The sequence below is a fragment of the Grus americana genome, chromosome 2 (genome assembly GCF_028858705.1).
Source record: "Grus americana isolate bGruAme1 chromosome 2, bGruAme1.mat, whole genome shotgun sequence".
Classification (NCBI taxonomy): domain Eukaryota; kingdom Metazoa; phylum Chordata; class Aves; order Gruiformes; family Gruidae; genus Grus; species Grus americana.
In genome coordinates this window covers 25,358,704-25,383,919 of record NC_072853.1, presented here as the reverse complement: position 1 = coordinate 25,383,919, position 25,216 = coordinate 25,358,704, and the positions used below count along the sequence as shown (strand labels likewise).

The 25,216-nt window shown below is 43.0% G+C and overlaps 1 protein-coding gene across 1 annotated transcript in view; it reads left to right on the top strand.

Moving 5' to 3' along the window:
• SDC2 (syndecan 2) overlaps positions 1-25,216 on the top strand; it is a 62,069-nt gene that overhangs the window by 29,044 nt on the left and 7,809 nt on the right. The window contains exon 2 of the mRNA XM_054814408.1: positions 21,873-21,984. Within this exon, the coding sequence (XP_054670383.1) occupies positions 21,873-21,984 (112 nt within the window). The remainder of the gene's footprint in view (positions 1-21,872; positions 21,985-25,216) is intronic.

Below are 25,216 nucleotides of genomic sequence, written 5' to 3'. Positions count from 1 at the left end.
GATGGTACTTCAGCTTGGGGCCAGGAAGCAGGCTGATATCCTGCAATTGCCTCTCAGACATTAGCTGGGAAGTTGCTTTTGTATAATTGTCTTGTTTTGTACTTGGCTTGTTTGTTCCCACAGCCTCCTATTACATTAGGACAATATGTCCCCCTTGGAAGGTTTTCTAAGCTACTGTAAGGTAATTTCATCTTGCTGACCAGGACACCATTGTCTGTAAGTGCATTATATGCAGGTATCCTTAGGGGGTTTTCATACTGTGTGGGCATTTATCAATAGCCTGGCTCGAAAGAGAACAAGGTGACACAGGAATAGGAACTGGAGTGCTGTCTTATGCTGAAGGAATAGGTCCTTATTGTCTGTAGGTAAAATAGGTGTATAAATTTCAAGCACTCTTTAACACAAGTTCATCTCACATTTACAGGTTGGCCTTAGGTCAGTTTTTCTGCAATACTGTAATTGATAGGTATACAATGCTCTTATCGAAGAGCATTACATATACTTATGGTCCATGAAGGATTCAGTAGGTAAAATGTCGCTAAAATGATAATCAGCATGTTTAACAGCTGCGGTTTCCTGCCATGCAATTCAGGTTTGATTCTTTTCACTGCTAGCAAACTCCATTAGTTTCTCATTTCACACCTGGAAGATTTCTGATGCTAACTGTGTTGCAGAATTTCAAGAGACTGTCTCACTTGCATTTGGATGCTGGTCTTACTGCCTCTGTTGATTTTAGGAATGAAGCTAAATTTACATAGAAAAGAACCATGAATTTTGAACTGGTTTGACTGGTTTCTGTCTCGTTGCACGATAGATATGGGATGTTTAATTTTAAGCCTTAATAGATTACAATTCGTTCTCATTGTGCATGAGAAAATAAGTAAAGTACACAGTCTGCGGGTTTTACAAACCATTACATCCTTCTGAGATACACAACTATTCAGACTTGCTCTATCTTGTGGATTTTGATTACTGTATCGCAATGCAGCTATGCCTTTGGTTTCCATTCCTCAAAGTGGCACGTGGAAAATCGTATTTCTAAAGCATTTTGTTCAGCGTGCATTCTCTTGTACACACTGGATGGCATTGAGAAAGTATCTGATATATGTTACCATTCATTTAATGAATGTACAGCGTAGAATTAACAACTGGAGGAGAGTTGCACTGCTCCAAGTGCGGAACAACGTAACTTCCGTAGCAGTCATCCAGTGACTATAAGCAGCATAAGAAGAGGTAAAAAGTTTACCTGGAAGAATTTCTTTGGCACGTAGTACTGTGCTAATTAACCAGCAGAATTGGTTTTCTATACAGCCAGGTCCGCACATTTAGTTGCATGAGAGTGATGTCTGGGTGCACTTCAGAGCTGAAATAGCTGCTGTTGTACATGGCCAGAGAAATACAGCTTCTTCTTGTGGAAAGAGCTCTGCAGTCAGGAATTATGCTGCGGTTGCTATTTTCCCCCTTCCTTCTAAAACGTTCAGAGAAATGAATACCCGCTGTCCCAGTCCAGGGAGCAGTCACCCACTTGGTTGGGTTACACTGTGTCATTACAGATAAACAGAGGTCTCTTATTGGAACCGTCAGCTCCAAAAGTATGGGTCTGCAGCCTGAAGTCGTGAGGTTTGGGATTTTTTTCAGCTCAGCTTATGGCAGCACTGAGATACTGAGGTTTCTTTCCGAGTCTCATAAATGTGCTGTTGTCACAGTAATTGTTCCCTTGGAAAATGCAGAAGATCTGCTGGCTTTGCAATGTGCCTCTGTACTGTTTTATTCCAAAACTCATTTCAGACCGACTGGAACCTGACGTTATAGGTGCCATTTCAGTCAGAGATTGACTCCCGTGCTTAACGTGTTGGAAGGACTGTTCAGCTGTTAACTCTTAACAGAGGAGACTGAATTCAGACATACAAAATCAGGACTGTGACCAGTCCTCTGGAGAAGCATACCTCTCTCCATTGATCTGTAGAAGGACCTTCCGGTCCTAAATTTAGCTACTCTGAATTGAAGTAAAGTTAGGTGCCTGAAATACACAGTGACTTTCTGTCTCCCCATCTCTGTGGTCTTATCTGAGAGTGCTGCTGTATTAAAGCCCTGAATTGGATAATCCAGTGTGAGGCCAGTGGGTTCAAAATTACAAGTGAAGTCTATTTGTAGTGATTATGCTAATTGCATAGAGATATTGAGAGGGAAAGGAATGTGCATGTGACTCTGGGGACTCACTTTGATCCTTTGCCTCCCTGTGCCAAGCAGAGAGGGACACAAAGAGTAGGAGTGGATGCAGATAACATTGGAAAAATAATTTAGGTTTCATCCAAGGCTGATGCTGCATTTTAGGACGTGGCACTTCTCACCAGGCCAGCTGAAAGCCCCAGCCCATGCAGAAGACACGGTCCAGTTTGGGTAGCAGAGCTGAGCACTGGGTGCTGCAAGGAGCTGTGCCCTTCTGCTGACCTCCTTGTCCTGACCAGCCCTTGTGCCAAGTGCTTGCTGGAAACTCAGCATTTAGTGATGAATAAATACATGGAGCAGGAGCTGCCTTTAAACAAGTTGTCTGCGGAGAGGTTTGAGATCAGTGACTGATATCCCCATTATGGAGAACTGATTTCACTTTTGCCACGTCTAAACCGAATGATGTGACTTGTGCATTTCTGGGACAACCTGTCTGCCCACTCCAGATAAAGCAAGGGGCTCTGCCACATGAAGTCTTGGCTTTGGGGAGGGGATGAAGGGACAAACAGGTGCTGGATGTTAGTCATATGCATTATATACCTTGTCAGAGAACACTGTTCAACAACCCATGTATGACAGAATAAAGGAACGTTAAAAGGTTCAGCATTAATCCATTCTGGAAGTCATCTCTTGCATAAGAGGGATGGCCTGGGCCTGTCGATGTCCAGCTGGGAAGCGGGGTAATCCGGTTGTGATCCTGTCACAAGGTGCACTGAGCCTCTGGGAGCTACCTGTCTTTAGCTCTGGCTTCACTCCAACCTGAATCCCATGCCTGGGACGGAGTGCCCACATGTCCTTCTTGGCCTTCTCCCTCTTAAATGGAAGCACCTTTAGTTTTCTTGGGCAGGGACATCAGCTGCTGGTATGCGTAGCTTCTGCTGGCAGGGTCAGTGTAGCTCTGAGGGTGAGGGACACTTATGTTTTAACCAAAATGTGTCAGCACAGATTACGTTGTTAAAAGAAGTAAGCCTTTGAATCCCCAGCACGACAGTTGTAATCCCACAGTCACTACAACATCAAGCAACAAGTCTGAAAAAGATGTCGAGTTTGATGCTGTTGCTTGGGATGGCTTCAAGCCGGAGCAGCCGAGCTCCATGGGTGGCACAGGACCACAGCCGCGTCCTGTGTCCTCTTCTGAGGTGCTGAGGTTTCAAAGAGTGGGAGGATGAAGGCTCTGATGGGATACTCTGCTTTCCTTTGGCAAGGCCTTGGGGTATTTATTGCACTAATGCATTCAGAGAGGAAGTAACATAGCAAATAGCTGCCATAACTCGAGGTTTCACAGTGTCTTCTGTGCTTTGCTTTGAAAATATAAGCCTGAGACTTGACGTGTGCCAGGATCGCCGTGAATGCAGACTGAATCTGTGTTTAATTCTTCTTGAACATTGGGGTATAAACAAGGAGTATCTGCCCTGGAAATTTTTCCAGCTGCTTGCAGAGAAGCAGTAATGGAAGCTCAGTGGCTGAGATTGATTGATTACTCACAGATTATAGAGCAGCAATTGCAGACAGTTTTACTGTTTAAACACTGCTTGGTATTAAACCACTTTTATAGCAGACTGGAAAGGCAGATGTCCGTTTAATCTGTTTGGCTCCTTTAGCGCTACATAATGTCATGAATGACAACCTTCTCCAGCAAAATGGAAACCTTCAGCTGCGTGATCCCATGGACTAGGCTTGGAAGTGAGGGAGAAGCTTGCTCCTCTTGGTGACTCCTTTGGTGAACGTGAGCTTTGCTTTAAGATTATATATTGATTATAAATCAATAATAGGTTGTTAAGTTGATTTCCAAAGCTAGTGTAAGGTGGTGTGAGGTATCCTAAATGATCCCTTTATTTGAATCTTGTGTGTTGGTTTAAAAAAAGAAAAGACAAAAGGAAAAGCAGTACTGTTGCAGCCTGTCCCTTAGTGTACACACTATATGTACTGCGGTTTTGTGGTCAAATCTGTAAGTGCCACTTTTATACTTTGCTTCAGCAAATGCTGAAGGACTGCAGTTGGCTATTACAAACCCAAGCGCTTTCCATTGTGTGTTTCCTCCGAACCGTGGCTGTACCGAGCACAGAGAGGGGAACAGCACGACCCCTTTTCATCCCCACGAAATGGGGTTTCAAAGAACTGTGCCCCATCGGCTGGTCAGTGCTAGCTGGGCATGCTGCAGAGCTGGCACAGAGCGGGCCGGGAGAAGTTAATGTCCAGTGGGCGCGTGCCTAGGGTCAGCTCGCTGGAAACTTCTCCTCAGCTTGCTGATGACAAAATGAGGTCTTTCACTCTGAATGCAAATGGCGTGCCACTTCAAACCGGTCCTACTGGGAAAGTAATGAAGAAACCACCACATTGTCTATAAAGGCAGGCCGCAGCTTGCCCGGAGGGGTGCCTTTGGCTCCCGGCACTGTTTGCTGCCTGCCCAAAGCTGGCGGCCGCCGAGCCATTGCGTGTGATGAGTTGCAGCGTCCTCAGGGCCCGGTGGCTGCTGGCACCACGGGTGGTGGGGCAGGTGGGACAGACACATCCCTCTCTCTGCCCCTCCATGGCCTGCAGTGGAAAATGGAGTGGCCTCCAAAGCAGATTTCAAGAATATTAGATTTGTAGAGCATGGCCTGGCCTTTCTTTTTCAAAATTGTAAACAGGCTCATGAACGAAGTGGTGTTTGAGCAGAAAACAAAGAGCGAGTCCTGGCTTCCTGGCAGGCTTCATGGCGGATGGGGCTGTTGGCAGAGCTCCTGACTCTGCCCTCGCCCTGGTAATTGAAAACCGAGGCGTTATCCCACATCTTTGTGCTGTGTTTTGGGGGGTTTATGTAACTTTTTTGGTGTTTTTCCTCATGACCGTTCATTTTTCCCCCCTTCAAACTAATTTTAAAAGAATGAAATGGAGGCTTGTTAAGCCTTTGGGTTGCGTAACGTGCTGTATCGGAGCTGTGAGCCAGTCACAATCTGCTCTCCTGGCCCATCAGAGTCTTCCCTGGTGAACTGCAGCACGGGCTATGTGTGCGCACACGCGGTTAATGGAGGAAGGGCAGCCCCTGCCAGGAGCTGGACCCGGGCCTCGGGTCTCCAGAAGGGCCCATGCTCTCTCAGGCTATTAAGCGAACAGTTCCTGCACCGCAAACTCGATAAGCCAATTTTTCCGCAAGTGAAATGCAGCCGTGTGTTTCACTGGACAAGTTTCATGAGTTTTCATGGAATGTGTCTGGTATGGACTCATTTTTTTAAAGAAATGAAATGAGTTGATGACTGTGCTTTATCAAAATGCCAGTAGCTGTTGCGTTGTTCTGCCTAATGGTCTTTGTTTATCGTGTCATTATGAAGTCAAATGAACTTCTGAGTGACTTTTAAGAAGAGACGTCAGCTGACATGAATTGAGTTTTCAGCAGAAATGATCTTCACCTTCTCATTCCTCAAATGCTTCCTGGTTGTTGTCTGCCTTCATTCAATTATCGTCTCCCAAAATGGCATATGAAAGTTTCTTTCTAGAAAATCTCTTCTATCTGTTCAAAGTGAGTAAACAAATGCTGCTTGCTGTGATGTAATATTTTGCAATTGCCTCCTTGCAGTTGTCTTTGCCAACATGCCATAAAAAGCAGCCTCCATTTATGTTATTCGAAGAATTGCATTTATTGACAAGTTCTTGATCTAATTTGCTCATGTATGTTTATCAGAAAACTTTATTTACACGCTTCATGCCTGCCCTGTGAAAAGAGGTTTATTCTTGATGAAAATGTCTAATTTGAGAGGAACTTAAAAACGATATTATTTTGGGATAAAAAACTCCTCTATGCTTTCTACTAAAACCACATTACAGGTGCACTCTTCTGTCTAGCTGTATAGGTGCATAATTAAAATGTTCCTTTGTATTGCATTGCTCTCATTTGAGACACAGTCCTCAACCATTCTGTTTTCTTAGATATACATATGCAAGTGGCCTTCTATGATGGGGTTACAGCATTGGTGGATAAGGGAAGGGCAACAGACATCATCTACCTGGACTTGTGCAAGGCATTTGACACTGTCCCACATGACATCCTTGTCTCTAAATTGGAGAGACATGGATTCGATGGATGGACCACTCGGTGGATAAGGAATTGGCTGGATGGTCACACTCAAAGAGTGGTGGTCAACGGCTCAATGTCCAAGTGGAGAACAGTGACGAGTGGTGTTCCTCAGGGGTCTGTACTGGGACCGGTACTGTTTAACATCTTTGTTGGTGATGTGGACAGTGGGATCGAGTGCACCCTCAGCAAGTTTGTCGATGACACCAAGCTGTGTGGTGTGGTCGACACACTGGAGGGAAGGGATGCCATCCAGAGGGACCTTGACAGGCTGGGGAGGTGGGCCCGTGCGAACCGCATGAAGTTCAACAAGGCCAAGGGCAAGGTCCTGCACATGGGTCGGCGCAATCCCAAGCACAACTACAGGCTGGATGAAGAATGGATTGAGAGCAGCCCTGAGGAGAAGGACTTGGGGGTATTGATTGATGAGAAGCTCAACATGATCCAGCAGTGTGCGCTTGCAGCCCAGAAAGCCAACCGTGTCCTGGGCTGCATCAAAAGAAGTGTGACCAGCAGGTCGAGGGAGGTGATCCTGCCCCTCTACTCCGCTCTGGTGAGACCCCACCTGGAGTACTGCGTCCAGCTGTGGGGGCCCCAGTACAGGAGAGACATGGAGCTGTTGGAGCGAGTCCAGAGGAGGGCCACAAAGCTGATTGGAGGGCTGGAGCACCTCTCCTCTGAGGACAGGCTGAGAGAGTTGGGATTGTTCAGCCTGGAGAAAAGGCAGCTCCGGGGAGATCTAATTGTGGCTTACCATTTTCTGAAGGGGACCTAAAGGAAAGATGGGGAGGGACTGTTTATCAGGGAGTGTAGTGACAGGACAAGGGGTAATGGGTTTAAGCTGAAGGACGGTCGATTTAGATTAGATGTTAGAAAGAAATTCTTCACTGTTCGAGTGGTGAGGCACTGGCACAGGTTGCCCAGAGAAGCTGTGGATGCCCCATCCCTGGAAGTGTTCAGGGCCAGGTTGGATGGGGCTTTGGGCAACGTGGTCTAGTGGAGGGTGTCCCTGCCCATGGCAGGGGGGTTGGAACTAGATGATCTTTAAGGTCCCTTCCAACCCAAACCATTCTATGATTCTATGAATCTATAAGTGTACTAGTAATGTTGCAAAACTATTCTGTGTTGTCTTCCTGTGGCAGATCTGAATGTCTTGCCATATGGTCTCCCCAAGCAGAGTCTTTACACCTCCCCTCCTTGTCCTTGGATGTTTTTTAAGCTCCCAGAACCTAGGGAGGTGAGCAGGTTTGTGCGAGGTCAGGTCTATTAAGCAGCCGACATCTGTAACACTTAGGCTGATGAAACCCCTTTTTGCTTGTTCCATTTCCAAGTGTCGAGTGACCCTTTTACTGAAGCAAACAGAACCAGGAACTAAGAAGCTTTCTAATGCCATCAGTGTAGCAACCTTTTTTTATTGCTTGCAGAGAAAAACCTGTGGTTTGAATTAAACTTTTGTTATTAATCTGGGGTTAGCCTTGTGAAGTGCAATTGCTTTGGACATATCTGTAATGAAACCTTAAGAGCGTTTGTCCATTTGATTGACAGCTGTATGGCGCAGATAATGTGCTGTATTTTTGAAGCACAGCTGTTGGAAATAAGGTGCAGATAATTGGAATACATTTGTGCTTTATTTAGAACAACTTGGGGTTGACAGGTTACTTATCCATTGTGGCCACTATTTTTGCCAACACTTAACCATGTTAAGTAGCATAAAGATGCCAGTGCTGAATTAGTTGCTTCCGTAAAACATTAGTTTTTTAAGGTGTTCTTGTGATACTTGAAAACTTTACTGAATTGATAACTTAGAAAACATCTGTTCTTTCTATTCACTCCGCAAGATACAGGTTTAACAAGGAAATAGGAAAGTTGATCTAACATCCAGAAATAAAATATCACTAGCAGAGATTTTGTGGACTCAATTTATATAAGTTTAAATCTTTCTTTTACCCTTCTCCCTGGGCAGCTTCCTCTGTATGTCCTGGCCCTCAGCTGAGAGTCTAGCGTGATACAGAAGTTGGTATCAAATCTAAATCTCTGTGTGCCTGCATGGACTGTCAGTTGCGTACATTTTATAGTGTACCCTTGGATTAAAACAGGGCAGGTCTTAGTAGTTCTGATGACACCAAGGAGTAGTATGGGTCACTGGCCACACAAGCTTTCAAGATATGAAACTTCAAAGTAAAAGGACAAGTGAGAGTTGCTTCCTCAAACAGGATCACCCCATAAATACTTTTGATAAGTAGGAAAGTGGAAGAAACGTGGATGTGGCTGCTAGACTGTGGCCATTCATGTCACAGTCCAAGGAAGACTGCTGTGCTAGCACTGGCTTTCTCGGTTGATACCTCTAGGTACGAGCCTGCATAAGACCATGAGATTTGCTTTATGATGTGTGGTGATATGTATCAGGTTGAGGTTTGCTTTTCCTATCATACTACACAAATATGGTCCTCAAGCTGGAGACTTTTATCTGATAAAGGATTTAAGAATATAGCAGAGTGTTTGCTTTTTGAGTTTGAAGTACAAGAAGTTTACCTTTCTTTTTCTTTGTCCCTTCCTCACCTGCCAAGGCAGGTGATGTGTTTCCTTACTCAGTAAGTAAATACACTTGCTAGCTTCTGTTTCTCTACAAGATATATATACATACACACACACACACGCGCGCGCATATAAAAGTGCCAGCAAGGCAAAAGAAAGTGTACAAGTTAAATAGCATGATCTCCGAAATATGTGGATTTGGTCTGTTTTGTCTGTTGCACATTCACCTTGCTCCCTCTCAGGAGGTAGCTTAGGTGCATAGCCAGATTCGTGGCAGCAGGGCAGTGATCTGTAGGATATTAGAAGCATATCAAGAAAGTGGAGAAAAAAAGAAATAAAAAGAGAACCTGACAGACCCCTTTCTGGTTTCTGCTTAGTACCTCCCCGTTTTGTGCTGTATTGTAAGCAGTGCTTTAGCAATAATACAGACAAAGCCTAACAAAGAGACTTGCTTGCTGGCAGAAAGTTGCTTAAAATAACTTACTGAGGATAAAGAAGCTGCCCAGGTCAATAAAGCTGTGAAATCCTCAATGTGTAACAGCTCCAGGAGGTTTTGTAGGCATATGGATTTTTAAAAGCTTTAGACCGTTGATAAGGCAGTAAAGATTGTAGAGTGCTGCTAACCTTGTATTGATGGTGCTGGGACAGTTTTATGAAGATTCGAAGTTTGGCTATAGAAATACTGAAATCTTTGTTCCCTTCAGCAGAACTCTGATTTAAAGTATGAATGCAAGAAAGAAAGGGCTCTTCTTTGTTAACAGATACTTAGAAAGAAAGGGCTGTTCTTTGTTAACAGATATTTAATACCATTAAGAGTCTTTGTTGTATTTTACTCTTCAGTCAGATCTATGACTGTTAAAAATGCTGTCAAACAACTTACCTGGCTTGCTTTCCTTTAAATCAAGGGAAGCTAATTTATCAAATACAGTGTAATTTATCCCTACCTTCTTTATGAATGTAATTCTTTTGGTTCCAGTTTTATGTAGTGCTATTTTTAAAATATCAGCTGAAGGTAATCAATATGAAGCTTATTTCAGCCAGTTTTCATTAAAGGTAGCCACTCATGATAACTGTGAGAGATTATGTTATCAGTTCACTAATCCTTCAATTAAAGCAGCAGCTTTCGTGACCGTGATTTAAACCGAAAAATTGTAACGTGCTGTTTGAAGGTGGTCCCTTATGTAATTCCAGTTGAAACTTTTTTATTTTGAGAAATTCCTATATGTTCATCTTCAGAGCTGTTTGATCCATGTCCTGCTGCATCCACGTGCGCAGCTTATAGGCAGGGAGTAGCACAGGGGAAAGGGGCAGGAGCTGGGGTTCTGGAGGGGAGGGGAACCTCTATAGAAAATTGGGTGTCAGCCTTTCTACTGCTCGTGGAGTAACTTTTATCTTTGTGTACCTTCTTCTGTGTGGTTTCAGCTTGATGCTTTCTATGTGCATTTGTGGGGTTTTTTTAAGAGCAGACATATGTTAGATGGTTCTTCTCAGGAATATGAATGCATGTTAATTGTTACAGTGTGTGGAAGTGTCTTACAGCAGGTATGGAGGCTCTCAGCAGACTGCCTTACCGAGCCTCTGCCGTGCTTTCTTTTGCTGTGTAGTTGAACCGTGTGGGGAAAAATTCCTGACAATATAGTTCAAATTCTCTTTCAGTGGTTCAGTATATCCACCTGGTTTCCAAATGCAACCCTGGTCTGTCTTTGTCTTTGGAAGAAATTGTCCCCTCGGTTCCCTCGCCTAGTCCGACACTGCACTGCAAGCCCCAGCGAGCCGCCAGAAGAGTCAAAGATGGAAGGAGGGCAGGAGGGAGAATCCTTCTTGCCTCGGCCCCACCCAGCTAGAAAGTTGGTTGGTGCCGCAGGCAGGGTGCTGGTGCCTCCCCCAGCCCAACCTGTCTGTCTTCTGTGGCTGGGGAGTCAGGCGGGCTTGTGTCGGTGATGCACCAGTTCCTTCTCCCTGGTGGAAGGAGGGGAGTCGTGCCTGAAGGGCAGCATACCAGACAGAAGACTGCTCCTGAAGCCATGTAACCTGTACAAGCTGCCATATCTCTGATTTCACTCAACTGCTTTTATAGTAGAAGTTATTAGAGTGATGTTTTATCCCAAGTAAACTCATTTCTTATCTTTGCATGCATCAAAGAGGATATGAACACCAAGCCTTTGTAGAAAAAATTCAGTTAAGACAGGATCAGAGTGCCGAATCCAACAACCTAATCCTGTAGACCAGTGAGATGAGTGGGTGTTAGACTGGTTGGCACCTGGAAACAGCAATAAAGTCATCTTTGTTGTCTTACTGTTTGGGGATCTGGGATACGAAGAGGTATCTCACAAGGATGTACCTGGTCTCTCAATGCTTTCTGTGTCTGCTGTCTCTGTCTGAGAAGACTATAGCAGTGATACCATTTATCCTTTTGGCCGCAGAGATTATGGCTTCTGGCCTAATTTAATCAAGTTTTGGATTTACCAGTGGTTTTCCTGCCAGAGGACAAACTGATTCCCTAGCTCTGTGCTTCCAGCCACCACTCAACAAGTTGGAAGTAGTTACCTGAAAAATGAAGTTGTGATTGTTTTTGTGGACTGGAGAAAGAAGTTGGCACACGCAGCAAGTTCTGCTGGTTAACACAAAGTTAGCCACATTGATCTGCAGTTTAGTTTGCATTTTGCATCCTTAGACAGTACCAGTTTTGAGCCAAAAATCTTCTCTGTCAGCACCTGAAGTAGTACAAAGATGATGATTTGAGGTTTTTTGTTTGTTTGTTGAGGTGGTTTTTTTAAGATACTTGTTTAAAGGGTGATTCTTTCCTCTCATGTTGAGCGCACAGCCTGCATATTCTGTTATAATGAAACCGAGAGTCCTAGTACAAAGGTGTTTCATTTAAGCATACTTAAAACTTATTTGAGCTCTACTTTCCTTTAGTAGGAATTACCACAAACATTCATCTCAGTTCTGGAGGATCCAGGATTTCTCTTCATTTAAAGCAGTTTATGACCATGTTCTGAAATATGTTGCATGTGTTTGTGGGAGGGAGGGAAGTTCCTTCAGCTAATTGCTCGATAGCACACAATTTTAGAAAGATCAAATAGATTTCAGATCTACCAGTGGCCATTTTTCCACCTGTGGAGAGCTTTGGTGTGATGTCACCAAGAGTCTGCTGGCTGCAGGTGGCAAATAGAAGCATCCAGGGAGAGATTTGCGGACCTTGTTGTTCAACAAGTAAGTCCCTATTGAATAATAGATTATGCATTCAAGACTTGGAAATATTTACTCCTGAAGCTGTAAAGTCTTATTCCTCCTCACCTTTGACAAACTTCAGTTGCCATGCATAACCTTTGCTAGTAATATTTAATTGGTGCTCAATGTAACTTTAATAATATAATTGTTTTACATGTAATTTCCCTGTTTATGCAAAAGGAATGTAATTGATTGAGAGAGTTTATTTCCAATTCTTGCTATTAATGGCAAAAACATCTTAATTTAAATGATTTCACGTTAGTTAATTCTGGGTTCCTCACATGGGGTTATTTTGTTGAAATCCACGGACTGGAAAGGAATCAATATGGGGCTTTTGAAACTGGTGGAGGTTTGCAGTGCTCCCACTACGATTGATTACAGCTGCTTTTGTAGGGCTTTAAAAAGAACAATCTGTATTAAAAACATCATTCTTTGGTATGAGCTCGAACAGCTCCAAATAGGTTTCCATGGGGGCTGCCCTGCAATTTGACCACTTCAAGGGATTGCAGTAATCACCAGTGGGCCAGGGCAGCGAGGCAGAGGAAAGGCTATTAGGTGGGGAGTTATTGGCATGCATGCCAAAGAGGTTACCCTGGCAGCTTTAATCATTCATCCACATTCTCAAGAGGAGGGAGGAAAATATAAGTGTTAGTTCTTCTGATTGATTAGGAAAAAGGATCAGTAAGGCACGAAAGGAAAGGGGAGGTGTGCGCAGAAGAGCCAGTGCACGTTAGAATTAAAAGCAGGGACTGGGACAGGTACGTGTAGGTATGACCTCTATACCAAAAGCTGCCTGCATCTCCCGTTAGTGTCAGGCTTGTGACTGGTGATTCAAAGACAGGCTAACCTCTTCATTCAGCATTTTCAAAGTAGCACATTTAGCTTCTTGGTCACGGCTGTGCCTTAAATTTAACCTGTCTGCACATGGGCTGATGTGTCCTTAAAAAACTGATTAGCATTTTGAGCTGTGACAACGATTTGCATGGTGGTTTTGATCCTATTTTTGGTGAAACCGATGGGTGCTTTTTGGAAAACGTGTAGAAAATTGCTATGCTAATTGAGATAAATCAATCCGTGATGCACATTGCTGGCTGCTGGGTTCTGGTGCTGTTTTGCCTGCACATTTCCCTTTAATATTTCAGTCTGGAGTAGCGCTTCAGAAGCTGATTCAGCTGTAGCCCTGCTAAAATAGTTTCCCTGTTGTATCGTGCCTACGTCAAAGGCAGAGTTGAAGAATAAACTGTTCTTTGCACCGATTGATGCCTTGGCATGAAAGCTGAAAGGGCTTTGAATCTTTTAATTTTGGGATTCCCGGAGAAACTTTGGTATTAAACTTCTGCTTTTACGTGGGAAGCGAGAATTGCTGTGTGCTGTACCCTGACTGTTAAGCAGTCTTGAGGTTTTCAAGGTAAAGGGGACCACTAAACTGCAGTGTTCAATTCTGGGTTTCATGTACAAGGAGAGAAAGAACTGTTGGTGTGGAGTCAGGGAGTATGATATTATGTCAAATGAGGGGGTTCATGTAAACAGCACAGCAGCACTGTTTGCTTGGGTTGTTGTATCAGATTTGCCCTGCCCCTCTATCATTCCTAAGTAACTATTTTTGAGTTGGAGTAAATTTATGTGGGTTAGGAAGGTCCCTTGGTCCTAACCTGTAGCCTGTGTAGAGGTGATCTGACCATGCAGCTCACTAGCTGTAGGTATGGGGAAGGACCAATGGGGCTGGTCCCCTCTTGTGGTCTTTCAACATGAATTGCTGTAGAAACTTTCATTGCTGGAGAAAGAAAATAAAATGCTGCAGTTTCATATCCTGCGATCTAGGTAGCTTTTACTTGCTGAGTTGTGAGATGAGGCTGTGGGACTAGTTCTGAGAAGACTCTGCGCGGGTGAAGAACTGCTCTTCACTGGGGTATAGCGGTGTCAGGGATCCACAGAGGTAAAGGTTTGTTGTTCCAGAAAATTCTGTATAACTGAATGAAGATATAGGTATCTTCTGCAGGGTAGATGATGAAGGCATCTTTTGTAGGGGCAGACCCAACTATGGTCTCGCTCAGCTAGCAGTCCTTTAATACTACTTTACATGGGCTTGAGCCTAGTTGGATGGCCTAGGAGGGCTGTTGGGTAACTGATGAGGATCTATTTTTGTTCATTTACTAAATATCTGTTGTAGCTGGAGAGCACAGAGCAAGTTGTCTGATCTGTCCTTCATCACAAATCATGCCGTTGGTACTCATGCATAAGGATAGAAAGCTCTGCTTGATCTTGCTGCCGTGCTTGCTTGCCTCCCTCCTGCATCTTCATACAGCAAACTCTGACCCGCCCCGAGCAACACAGTTTCTGGACAAGGGATTAGATTAATAGACTGAAGTTTGGTCTCTGTGTGCATCTAGTACATAAATGATGCACAACTGGAAATCAGACTCTGTGAAAAGAAATGGATAGAAGCTTATTCCATTGGAATTTACCTCAAACAGGTGAGAACTTTAGAGGATGTTTATCTTTCTCTTCAAGGCAGGACAAGCCTCAGCTCCAAAACTGTAAGCAGGCCAAAGACCCACTACACAGATCTGTGAGCCTTTGTAATGGGAAGAAAAACATTTTAAATTAAGCTTGAACAAGTTCTCCTGATATCGTTTTAAGTTCTGTTATCGCATAATGTACCATACAGCATGTAATTACACATTAGGGAATATTTCTAAAGGCAGAGATGACTGTTAGAAAACAGGCACATGAGTTTCTATGACTTTGTGAAGAGTGTGAACTTAAATCTCTCAGCTGCAGCACAGTAATTTCTTTGGTGCGTGGCTGTAAGTGAAAGGCAGCTGACGTGGTGGTGGCTTGTTGGTGCCTCCTTACCCTGGGGGGCTCTTTGCCTTGGAGCGTTTCCCTGTGAGCACCATGGATGCGGTGTTTTTTTCTTTAGGGCGAGCCATGACATAGACTGCTGAAACGCCTGACACCAGCAAGAGTTGTTTTATTAATGCCGTCCCTGTCAAATACGCCTCTGTTTTGGTAATTAGTCTGGCGTAACAGACTGTGCGCATCTTAAAAGCCAGCATATTTTGACTCTTGGCTCTGACATGAGGCGATCTCTGTAAATCAGCTCTTTTGGTAGATTCCTCTATTGTTGAACGCTAGCAGTAGTGGAAACAGTTTGCAGTGCTTGTGTTTATTTTGGGCTCTCCGCCTTTCCTCAGCAGCCACGAGCGGTCAAACCCTTTCTTTATCTGTCGTGAGAGATTGGAGGCCTAAAGCTATAGTTTTGTGCAGCATCAGGAAGTTCTTCTACATGAGGTACAAGGAGCGTGAATAATCTTTCTGGCATGTGCTCCAGCCGCGGTAGCGGCTCTGCGCTGCACCATGCAGGATCTCAGGCTGCTGCGTCGCTGCCGGCACCGGCACCGTCCCCAGGGGCAAACGCCGTACTTACAACACTAGTAGGGGTACCCGTACAAAGCTGATTTCCTCTTCCACCCTTACCTGAAGAAGGGCAGCAAACATCTTCTAAGGTATTTTTAAAAACACCTTTGGAAACGAGCCCTCCAGAATGAGTCACAGCGATCAAAGCTTGTTATTTAATTGGCCAGAGCCAGCGGTGGGGGAGGCGGCGGCTTTCACAAATTCGGTCTAGGCAGTTCCCATCGCAAGGCTGCTTTTCACATTGGGCACACGGATGAGCGGGAGGACTGGCACGGAAAGGCAGCAGCCGTGGGGAGCGCTTGGAGGGTTTTATGCTGTTCCGAGGTAAAACTGGGAGATGGTAAGCGTGTCAAAATCATTCGGGGGAAATGAGCAATGCAGATGTTGGCTTCTGTATGAAACCCTCCTTCTCAAATTTGCAAAATTCAATCTGGGGCCTGTTGTTATGGAAAGAATGTTTTTGCTGTGATCACAGTTACCCAGACCATGGTGTAGGGCAGCTTTGCTGCAGCCAGCGCCCACTCCACTAACAGCACCATTGTGCGGGCAGTATGGTTTCTCCAAGGGAGAAAATGAGGAGTCCTTACAGTCTCGTGCTTAAATTACACCACTAATTATTAGCGTCTTATTTCTCAAAAAATCTCACAACCACCCAGCACCATGCCTCCCACCGCCACTTCTGCCAAAGGCCCCACTGCAGTTGGTGCAGTGCAATGGAGGGGGTTTGCTGGGAAGAGTTTGGCCTGTGAGTCCTCAAAAGCGGCCACCATCTTGAAAGGAAACAGCAGGGACTACTTCTTTCCTTCCCTTTTCTTCTGTGCCCAGCTGTAGCACATGTCAGTGAAAGGGAAGAAAGGCATCTGTAAGAAGACAATTAGTGGTAAAGATGCCTCGTAACATAAAATCCTACTCCAGAATTACGTGTCTGTAGCAGGGTACACGCAGGCAGGGTAGGGATGTGCAGGCTGGAGGAGGTCGATGAACGCTGTGAGAGCCAGCGGACACCCATCTCTGAGAACCAGTAACACAATGAGAGATGGAAGGTGGATGCTTTTCTGGGTAGCATGTTTTTCTGGGAAAACCTAGTGCTTTGAGGTGTAAATCTGATTTTCAAGTTTTGGGCTGTAGAGTTTTTTTGTTTAAAATCATAGCTGTCATTCCTGGGCAAGGTTAATGAACTCTTAATAGAACAGTCTCACTGGTGAAATAGCTTTCCTGGTGTGATGAGGGGAAGCAAAGAAGTGGTGAACAATGACGGCAAGACGCCTGCCAGCTTTGGGGTCGGCGATGCTGAGGTCTGTTAGGACTAACTCCTCTTGGGTGGCAGATCATAGTTCCTTTTGCAGGAAGCCTAGGGGGAAGTACAGCTTCTCCTTCCCGCAGCTGCCTTTTCTCCTGCCTTCAATGACAGTCTCTGCAACAGCCCTCGGGCTTTAGGTGAATGCATTCAGGTAGTTAGCTTTCCAAAAATGTAGTGTGTATGAAGAATGCATCCTTCAGTGAACTTGGACTCACAAGGTAAACGTGCTTTTATACAAGCACTAATAGAACAGCTAGATCTGTTAATAGAAGACGAAAATCTGTTTTCTTTCTCCTTCTTACATATAAGATCTCCACCTAATCAACAGCTGTAATGCTTGCAAATTTTCAGAGCCTTCTGGCTTAGATATTTGGGATATAACATCACTTTTAAAATATTAGTCTCTGGTTCTGTGCATACTAAACGGGTTACATCTAAAATACTTCCATCTGGGGAAAAAGGGAGGCAATGTACCATTAATAACCCAGCTGCAAACCTCAAATTCTCTGTGCCGTATATATATACCCAAAAAGGCACAGAACAGAAATTTGATTGCATCTGTAAGTAATAAAATGTTTCCTTCCATATGTCAGTTACTCATCGCTCTTCCGTCTGAGTTTCAAACAGCCATGACAGCCATGGTAAATATTACTTCTTCACTGCTCCTCACACCAGCTTTCTTGGCTTCTTCCACATGGCATAAAAATCTTTAATGTCTCACTCCTAAATCATCCCCACATAATGGGAGGACTGACTGTAACAGCAGCACTGGAAAAGGGAATGGCTGTTACAGGGCACTTTGTACTTTTTTAAAATGAAGTGTGCCATCCTTTCCCAACCCTCCTATTGTCTGAAGATTGTTTTCAATTTTGTGCCATTGTAATTTTGATGAATGATTTATGTCTTTCATGAGATGATGAGTCAGAAAAAGCTTTTTTTCTTTGTTTCCTCTCTCATTTAGCGTTAGAATGAGGGTCTTTTGTGGGTTTTTTTTTTTAAAATATGTTCTGGATGATCTAAATTTATTAAATTAAAAATAATTTAAAATGTAAGCTTTAGTAAAATAAAGACTTTAAGATTTCAAATTCAATGTATAACTGATATAGGAATATCTTTTATCTAGTACTTAATAGGTGCTAATCTACACTACATCCATGAGATTTAGATTTATGCCAGTGTAGTCAATAACCAGACAGGAATCACTGATCATTGGCATGTAGCATGTGAAGTATTTAGGTCACAGGATTTTGCAGCATTATATTCTTGGAATAAAAACGTAAGTGGGATAACAATGATGGACGAGAATGCAATCTCTGTCAAGAGGTAACGAGCAGTTTTTGTGGCTTCAGGGCCAGATTAAAGGACTGATAACAGAGACATCCTTGCCTGGTGTTCCTGCTGTTTTAACAGATCTGAAAAAAAAGCTGTTACATAAAAGTGGCATGAGGGCCCTCATTTCAATTGTTAGCCATAGGAAATAGTCCCTTAAATATTAGGCCTTCATAATAACTACAAATAGATTTATGGAGTTAGAATTTGCAAGCTTTTTTTTACTTTTTCCTGCTAAGCATATTAAAGTGCTAGTACAGACCTTTCTCTGTCCAAGCCTACTGACAACAGACTTGTTTTTCCAACTTATCTTTTGTGAACACCCTGGAAGTAGTCCATGGGCCCCTATGGATTCCCAGCTGACAAGCGAGAAAGCATTCCTAGAGCAAATATTAAATCAAATTTATTTTTACATAGCATAAAATTGCAAAGCATGGCTTCAGTGCTTGATACTCACTTAAGCACCATGAAGTATTCTTTTATTTTCGTTAACCGTCTCTCATTTTCCTAAGCTTAATCTTCACGGAATTATTTTTAACGACTGTGAATTTTTTATTAACTGTTGGGCTTTTCTTTTTATTCTTAACTTTAAGGCAGTTTTCATTCCAAATGGACTAAGGCAGCCATGTGCTTCTGAGCAACTGGGAAAAGAGGTGCAAGCTGTGGGTACAGCGGGGGTGCCCTTACCCCAAGGCTACTAGCCAGCTTGCAAAGAGCCGGTCTGGGGACAGTGCAGTGCATTTGTCTGTGCAAATGCCTGGGATTTTTAAGCCAGGGTACGCTTCTTTGTGCCTTTGGTTTGAGAAGGTGCTCGTGTCCTGCCCAACTTCCACTAAAGAAGAATTGTTCGTATTGAAAGTGAGTTGAAGCAAGGGGCTCTGGCCAGAAAAGCTGCAGAGCATCTTCCTCAGATGGAGCTTAATGTCTGATCTGAATGTGTCTGGGGTTCACTGTACCACATAATTCTCCCTATAGTAAATATCGGGCTGGATCTGTAAGACTGTGGGGAATAGTTTTCTCGTTCTGATGGAGCTGTGCCATCCACAATACTAGATATTAAATAATGTTTCACATTGTATCCTTTGCATCTCCAGAATAAAATACAATGAATGCTCAAATTGCTGCTGAAAACTACCCAGGCTTTTCTTCCATTTCTGTTCCTCTGATTTCAGCTGGTTTAAATCTTGAGAACATCTCAGCATAGCTAGAAATGAAAGCATTTGGCAGCTGAAAAGCCATAACTCATCGAGAGAAAGGGAGTGAATATGATGGTGGGGAGCCTGGCTGACCAGGCGCTTGCAGCTTGGGCTGGATTGGGTTAGCTGCTCAGCTGTCTTACAAAAACTAAGTCTTTAGAAGAACTGTCAGGAATCATTTCTGTGTTCTCTGACTCCTGTGAGGCTGGAAAGAGCAAAAAATTAGGGTTGTTTGTTTTGGAGGGGGGGCGTTGGTTTGGGTTTTTGTTTTTTGAATTCTGCTAAGTTTGCTTCTGATATAGACAGAAGTGGGAAATGGCCTAGGGAATAAATTGATTTGTAAGTTCATATTTTTATTCAACACTAAAAATTCTGGGCATGGATGTGTGATACTTCTGTTCTCATGCAGACTAATTTTCATTCACTAACATTTGCAAACTTAGCTGTTGCCAAATGCTATTGGCAATTCCCATTGTTAGGAAATTTCTCCAGGTAGGTCTTCAAATTTTTTTTCCCAGCATGGCGTTGGGCAATATTTACTACCTCTGATACCTTCTGAATATTGTATGCCTTTTCTATGCTCATGGGCAGCCACCATGGGCAGCATTTCATTTTAAATATCTTTTGTTTTTTCCTGCCTGATCTTGAGGAGCGGGCTGTTTCGCACCACGATTGTGGCTGAAAGTAAAATGGGTTGAAGTGGCTTGGTCCATTGTGGCAGCCTGATCAACAGCAGGATATTTGTCCCGTGACAGGGAGTTGTTTTCCTATACGGAAACAGTCTCAGCTGTGTTTTAATTACAATACCACCTATACACCTACCCAACCACTTCAGGCCTTCCTTTGGAGACATCTTTTAAAGGAATTAAGTCATTTGATGGTGACCAGACATCGTCTTGAATTTCTGCTTTGGACTGCAGCCAGTTCCATGCAGGCCGTGGGAACTTGCAGCAGCAGATGGGAGCAGGCCTTTTCTAAACCTATCTTAAAACCAAGGCTTTTTTCCCCCCACACACACAGGTAAAAGCAGACTTTGACCAAGTATCATGTTGTTTTTATTTTCCTCTTTAGAAGAAAAACAGGGTAACACTGTTTTAGTTCAGAGCTGTTCAGAAAAGTGTCAGATACCCCCAGTGCAAAGGTGTTTTACTCTGAAATACTCTAATAATTGGGATGGCCTTTGTGCTTTCCATGAAGAATTTTTTTTTTTTTTTTTATTTTAGATCAAACTGAACAGTAGTTTTCTGCTGTGAAGAAGTTTACAAGGTTGGAACAGGAATCCATTGCCAAAAGCCTCCTGAAAAAAAAAAAGTCACAAGTGTCTTCAACAATATTTTTTTAGACCTCTGGGAAAAAAACTACCTCAGAAAGTCAGATGTGGATTTTTGCATACAGGAGTTACCCCTTTCGCAGTTTGGTATCCCTTTAGGAAAACTACAGTGAATGTTGGGTAGAATAAAATGGGCAATCGATGCCACACAGTAAAAAGTAAAGTGGAAACCATTGGGACTCAGAGCAACAGGTTTAGGCGATTATATGAGATAAAGACTCAATTTGACACAGTATTGCTTTTTGACTTAAAATTCACATTTGCAACTGTCATATGTTTTTCAACAAGTCGTGGCAAATGGGTGTTCACAAATATGTGGGTAAAAGTAATATCAGTAATAGCGGCAGGTACCTTCTCAGTCATCACAGATCCATGGCTCCTGTAAGGAAGTTCATGCTCTGTTGAGAAAGCGCAAGCTACTGTGGAGGAAGACAATTTGTAGTCTTTCAAAGCCTGGATTGTCAATCTAAAAGGATGACTGATACCTTGCTCTATTATTGGTTCATTTTAGCAGAATCTGTCCTTAGTGGGGAAATACTTGCAAACATAAAAAAGTGGTGAAAGTCCCAAGAAGCCAACTTTTTAGCCTGTTGAAACTACAGCTAAAGTTTAGGAGAGATGTGTTCATTTAGGAATTGGAGCATCTTGCCTGACAGAATTTTGGAGGTGTGCTGTCTGATCCATCTGGAAATGTCACAATCCTTAATCAACAGCACTGTCTTGGAAGCATTTGTATTCTGTAGTCCCAGGTGTTCGTTCTAACTTGTAAAGAGTTTCATGAGGTTTGGCTTGATGTAGATCTGAGATGGTTTTTGATATGTGCTCTTGTTGCTACCCATTTGAGATCAAATGACAGACTTCACGTGACAGCCTATAGATTTGTATATTTGAGATCTTGACAGAGGGCTTCAGTCCTGGGATTTGCTTCTTTCTTGTTACAGAAACTCTGCAGAGTGTATTGCAAATCCTATTTATTCATTCATGCATTTAATGAGATGAAGTGTGATTTGAAGGGGGCTTGCTTCCTAAAGATTAAATGGTTTCTTAGTTTTCATTGTGCAGCCTTGTATTTTTTTTATGTTATAATTTTACAAATTTCTTTAACATCTTAGATGAATGCATTGCATAAACTGAAAGTATAAACTGTTCAGTGTGCCATCATCAACTTCAGAAATAAGACTGAAGATTGAGACTGCTGTGCTGGAGAACTGTTATCTTTTTAACCATTCCCTCTTATCTGTTTTCCAGAGAGCAGATTTGACCTCTGATAAAGATTTATACCTTGACAACAGCTCTGTTGAAGAAGCATCAGGCGTCTATCCAATTGATGATGATGATTATTCTTCTGGGTCAGGTTCAGGTGAGACAACATGTCACAATTTGATTTTAAAAAGTGTAAGAAGTAATGCAATTATTTGAGGAAAAGCTGTGCAGTTTTTCTTCATAAGCTGGAGATGATACTTTCAGTGAGTACCATGAGTGCTAGGCTCTCTATTTACAGAGCACTGAGCATCCCTACGGGCTGAGTGTTAGATGCTAACTTTCTGCTCTTTTCTCTTACTCCTTAGTTGCATCATTTCACTGTGGTATTTTCTCTCTTCTGTCCCTCTGGTTTCTGTCTAGATCTCTCTGGAGTTTAGAAATAAGGATTAGAGAAGGCTTAGTTTTCCCATAGCATAATGCTAATTTAGTAGTCTGTAAGAAAATATAGCAGCAGCAAACTTGTTTTCTCTTATATGCATTCAGTTGATGTAAACATGGTATTCGCTTCTTTTTTGTTGTTGTTCTTTTAAATTTGGAAGTCTAGATACTGCCAAAAACATGACAGTTTTCTTTGAGGTAATTACATCCATGTAGTGAATAAAGAAATTCATAAACATAACATACTGAGTTCTCAGACTTAACACTTATTAGAGGCATGTAGCTAGCTCATCATTTTTGAAAAAAATGTCAGTGAAACCTCATTAATCATTTCTCTTAGAAAGTCTCTTTGTGGAGTGTCTTCTAGACTAGTTGGGAGGCTCCAGCCATTAAAAGTTAAGTGCAGGATTTTATGGTAGTTCTGGAAGAGAAATTTCCTTACTGTTGTGAGCTGTTGTGGAAATCCCATGTATTTTCCAAATGTGTTACTTGTTGTTATTGCACTTTTTTTGTAATCTGTCTTTTGATGTTTATATGTACTCATGAATTTTTAAAGGATGAGCCCTTCTTGTAGCACCTTGTCTTTGTTTCCTTGTAAGCCACAGCTGCGATTTTTTGTTTGGATTTTTGTTTTTACTTTCTTTTGGAGGTTCAAAGGTATGTTAAAATAAAGTCTGCAGAGGTCTGATTGTGCTGCCAGGCAAATCCAGGCCCATCAGTCATTGGCCATGGGTGGAAGATGGAGTACATAACACACTACACTCATGCTACCTCTGGCAATGTCTTTCTTTCCTACAAGAAAGCAGGAAAAATGTCATTGTAGACTGAAACTAGCTGGATGCTCCTCCAGAGACCTCATGTGACAGTACCAAAATCTAGTTCTTTTGAACAAAGGGGGAAGTCTAGGTTCAAATAATCTTCTAAGCAATCCGTGAGCACAGTTTTATTCGCGTTAAAAAAAAAATCTCAAGAGGGAACCAAATTAGTATCCTCTTTGCCCTGCTCATCTTATACTTACTGCTATTTCCACTTTATGAAGTAGAAAGTGTCCTGCAGATGTACTAATGATCAATTTTCCTCACATTATGTTGAATAAGTCTCTCTCTACTTGATACTCAGTGATGTAGTGTTCCTAGCAGGAAGAGCCTTCCCACTCAAGAGTGGTTTTCTTACTATGTAATTCCACTCCAAGCAAACAGATCCAGGATGACAACATGCTGACTCCTCTCCTTGGTATGAAAATTGTGAGCTGCCACCAGGCCTATGGAGATAAACAGGAATTGTCAGCACCACCATTAATGCCCTTGCAGGTCTGCAAGCAGCATTAACATGGACAAATGTCACTGTAAGCATGACATATTTCAAACTAGAAACTGGCTGAGGGCTTTTTCTAAGGAGAAAAACGGTGCTGGTGTTCTGTTGTTTGGGTTTTGGTTTTTTTTTTTTTCTTTTCTTTCCTTTCGTAGCCTCTTTAGTCTTCATGTGTATTCAGCTACTGATGTTTGTCTGCCCAAGTGTTCAGTCTGAATCCTTTGGTCAGCAGTTTCTGAAGGGGCCATGCATGCTTCCTGATTGTCCTGTATCAACATCAGAAAGTCCACAGTGAATTCATTAGTCCATTGTTTCCTTCTTGCAGTCTCCACTTCTGAGGACATGCCTCAGTCTGTCATCGCTCTTTTTAGTGTAGGTGTTTGTATATCATATAATAATAAAAGAGTAATAAAAGAAGTTTTCCTGCCTATATACAACTTGAAATGCTTTAATAGCTACTGTTGCTTTTTTTTTTCTGGCATAAAAGATCTTAACTGAGCCATGGTCTTGCAGGTACCTGGAAGTGGCTGCTAAGCAGCTTAACTACTCTGATGTGAAAGAAAGCCACCATCTCCATTAGAGTTATCTACACATTCTTTAGAAAACTGCTTGATTCTTGTGTCTTAAGTTACTCCTCGTAGACAAGTATATGCAATATATATCAGAATCTGATGCAGATTTTCCTTCTCCTTCTTCTTTTCCCCCAACCTAATATTTCTCAGTCAATAGCAGCTGGACTTGAGAAGGTTAACTCAGGATGAACTAGGTTTAGACTGACATTGTGGCTGGGGACTGTTCCTGGAGGAAAGTTACGGTGGTGGAGCTGGAGCTCCTCCAAGAAACACAAGAGCAGATCTGCTTTGGCTCTTGACCTAATGGGAAGCCAAAGTTACGCTCCAAGGCCAGAAGGCAGTTTAGAGTCTGGTGGCAGTGTGATGTGGGGCTGGGTGCCAGGTGGTGGCTGAGCCATGGGCCATGGGTGCCTCGGTGGGGCAGGCACAGCCGCTCTCCCAAGTGCTTAACAGGAGTTGGCACCAGGGCCATGGCTGACGCTGGGTGCTCCTGGCCCCGGTGGCAGTGTGCTTGGCAATCACTCCAGGTGGGGCAACGCACCCTCTCCTGGTGTGCTTCCCCTCCCGTGGTGCAGGCAACACAGCAAGTATTCATTTTTATGCTTCCTAAGATCCTACTCATATAGCCCTTTCAGACTGGAGCAAGAGAGTCTTTTGTCCACCTGCTACACCAGCCCCACGCATGCTTCATGACATTGACTGCCTGGTTCTCCAGGTCCTTTAGCATAAAACCTACTCGAAAGTGTGTTTTTGTTGTGCTGGACAGAATCTTCAGTATACTTCAGTATAATTAGGACTCTTCCTTTTATTTTCTTCAAAGTTTGTTACTTTTTTCCCCCTCCTCAACTGAGAATTACCAGAGGCACAACATCCTTTCACTGTCCCCATTTATTTCAGCTGCAGTTCCCCAATAGGGCACTAGCATTATGTTTACAGTGTCATTTCTGGTTGCCTAACACTGCGTTGGGGGCTTTTCATGTGAATAAACATGATTTTTTTTCATGTGAGATAAGCCAGCTAAAAATGTGTCATTCTGGTATGTGCCACATGGATGATAGAGAGGTGTGA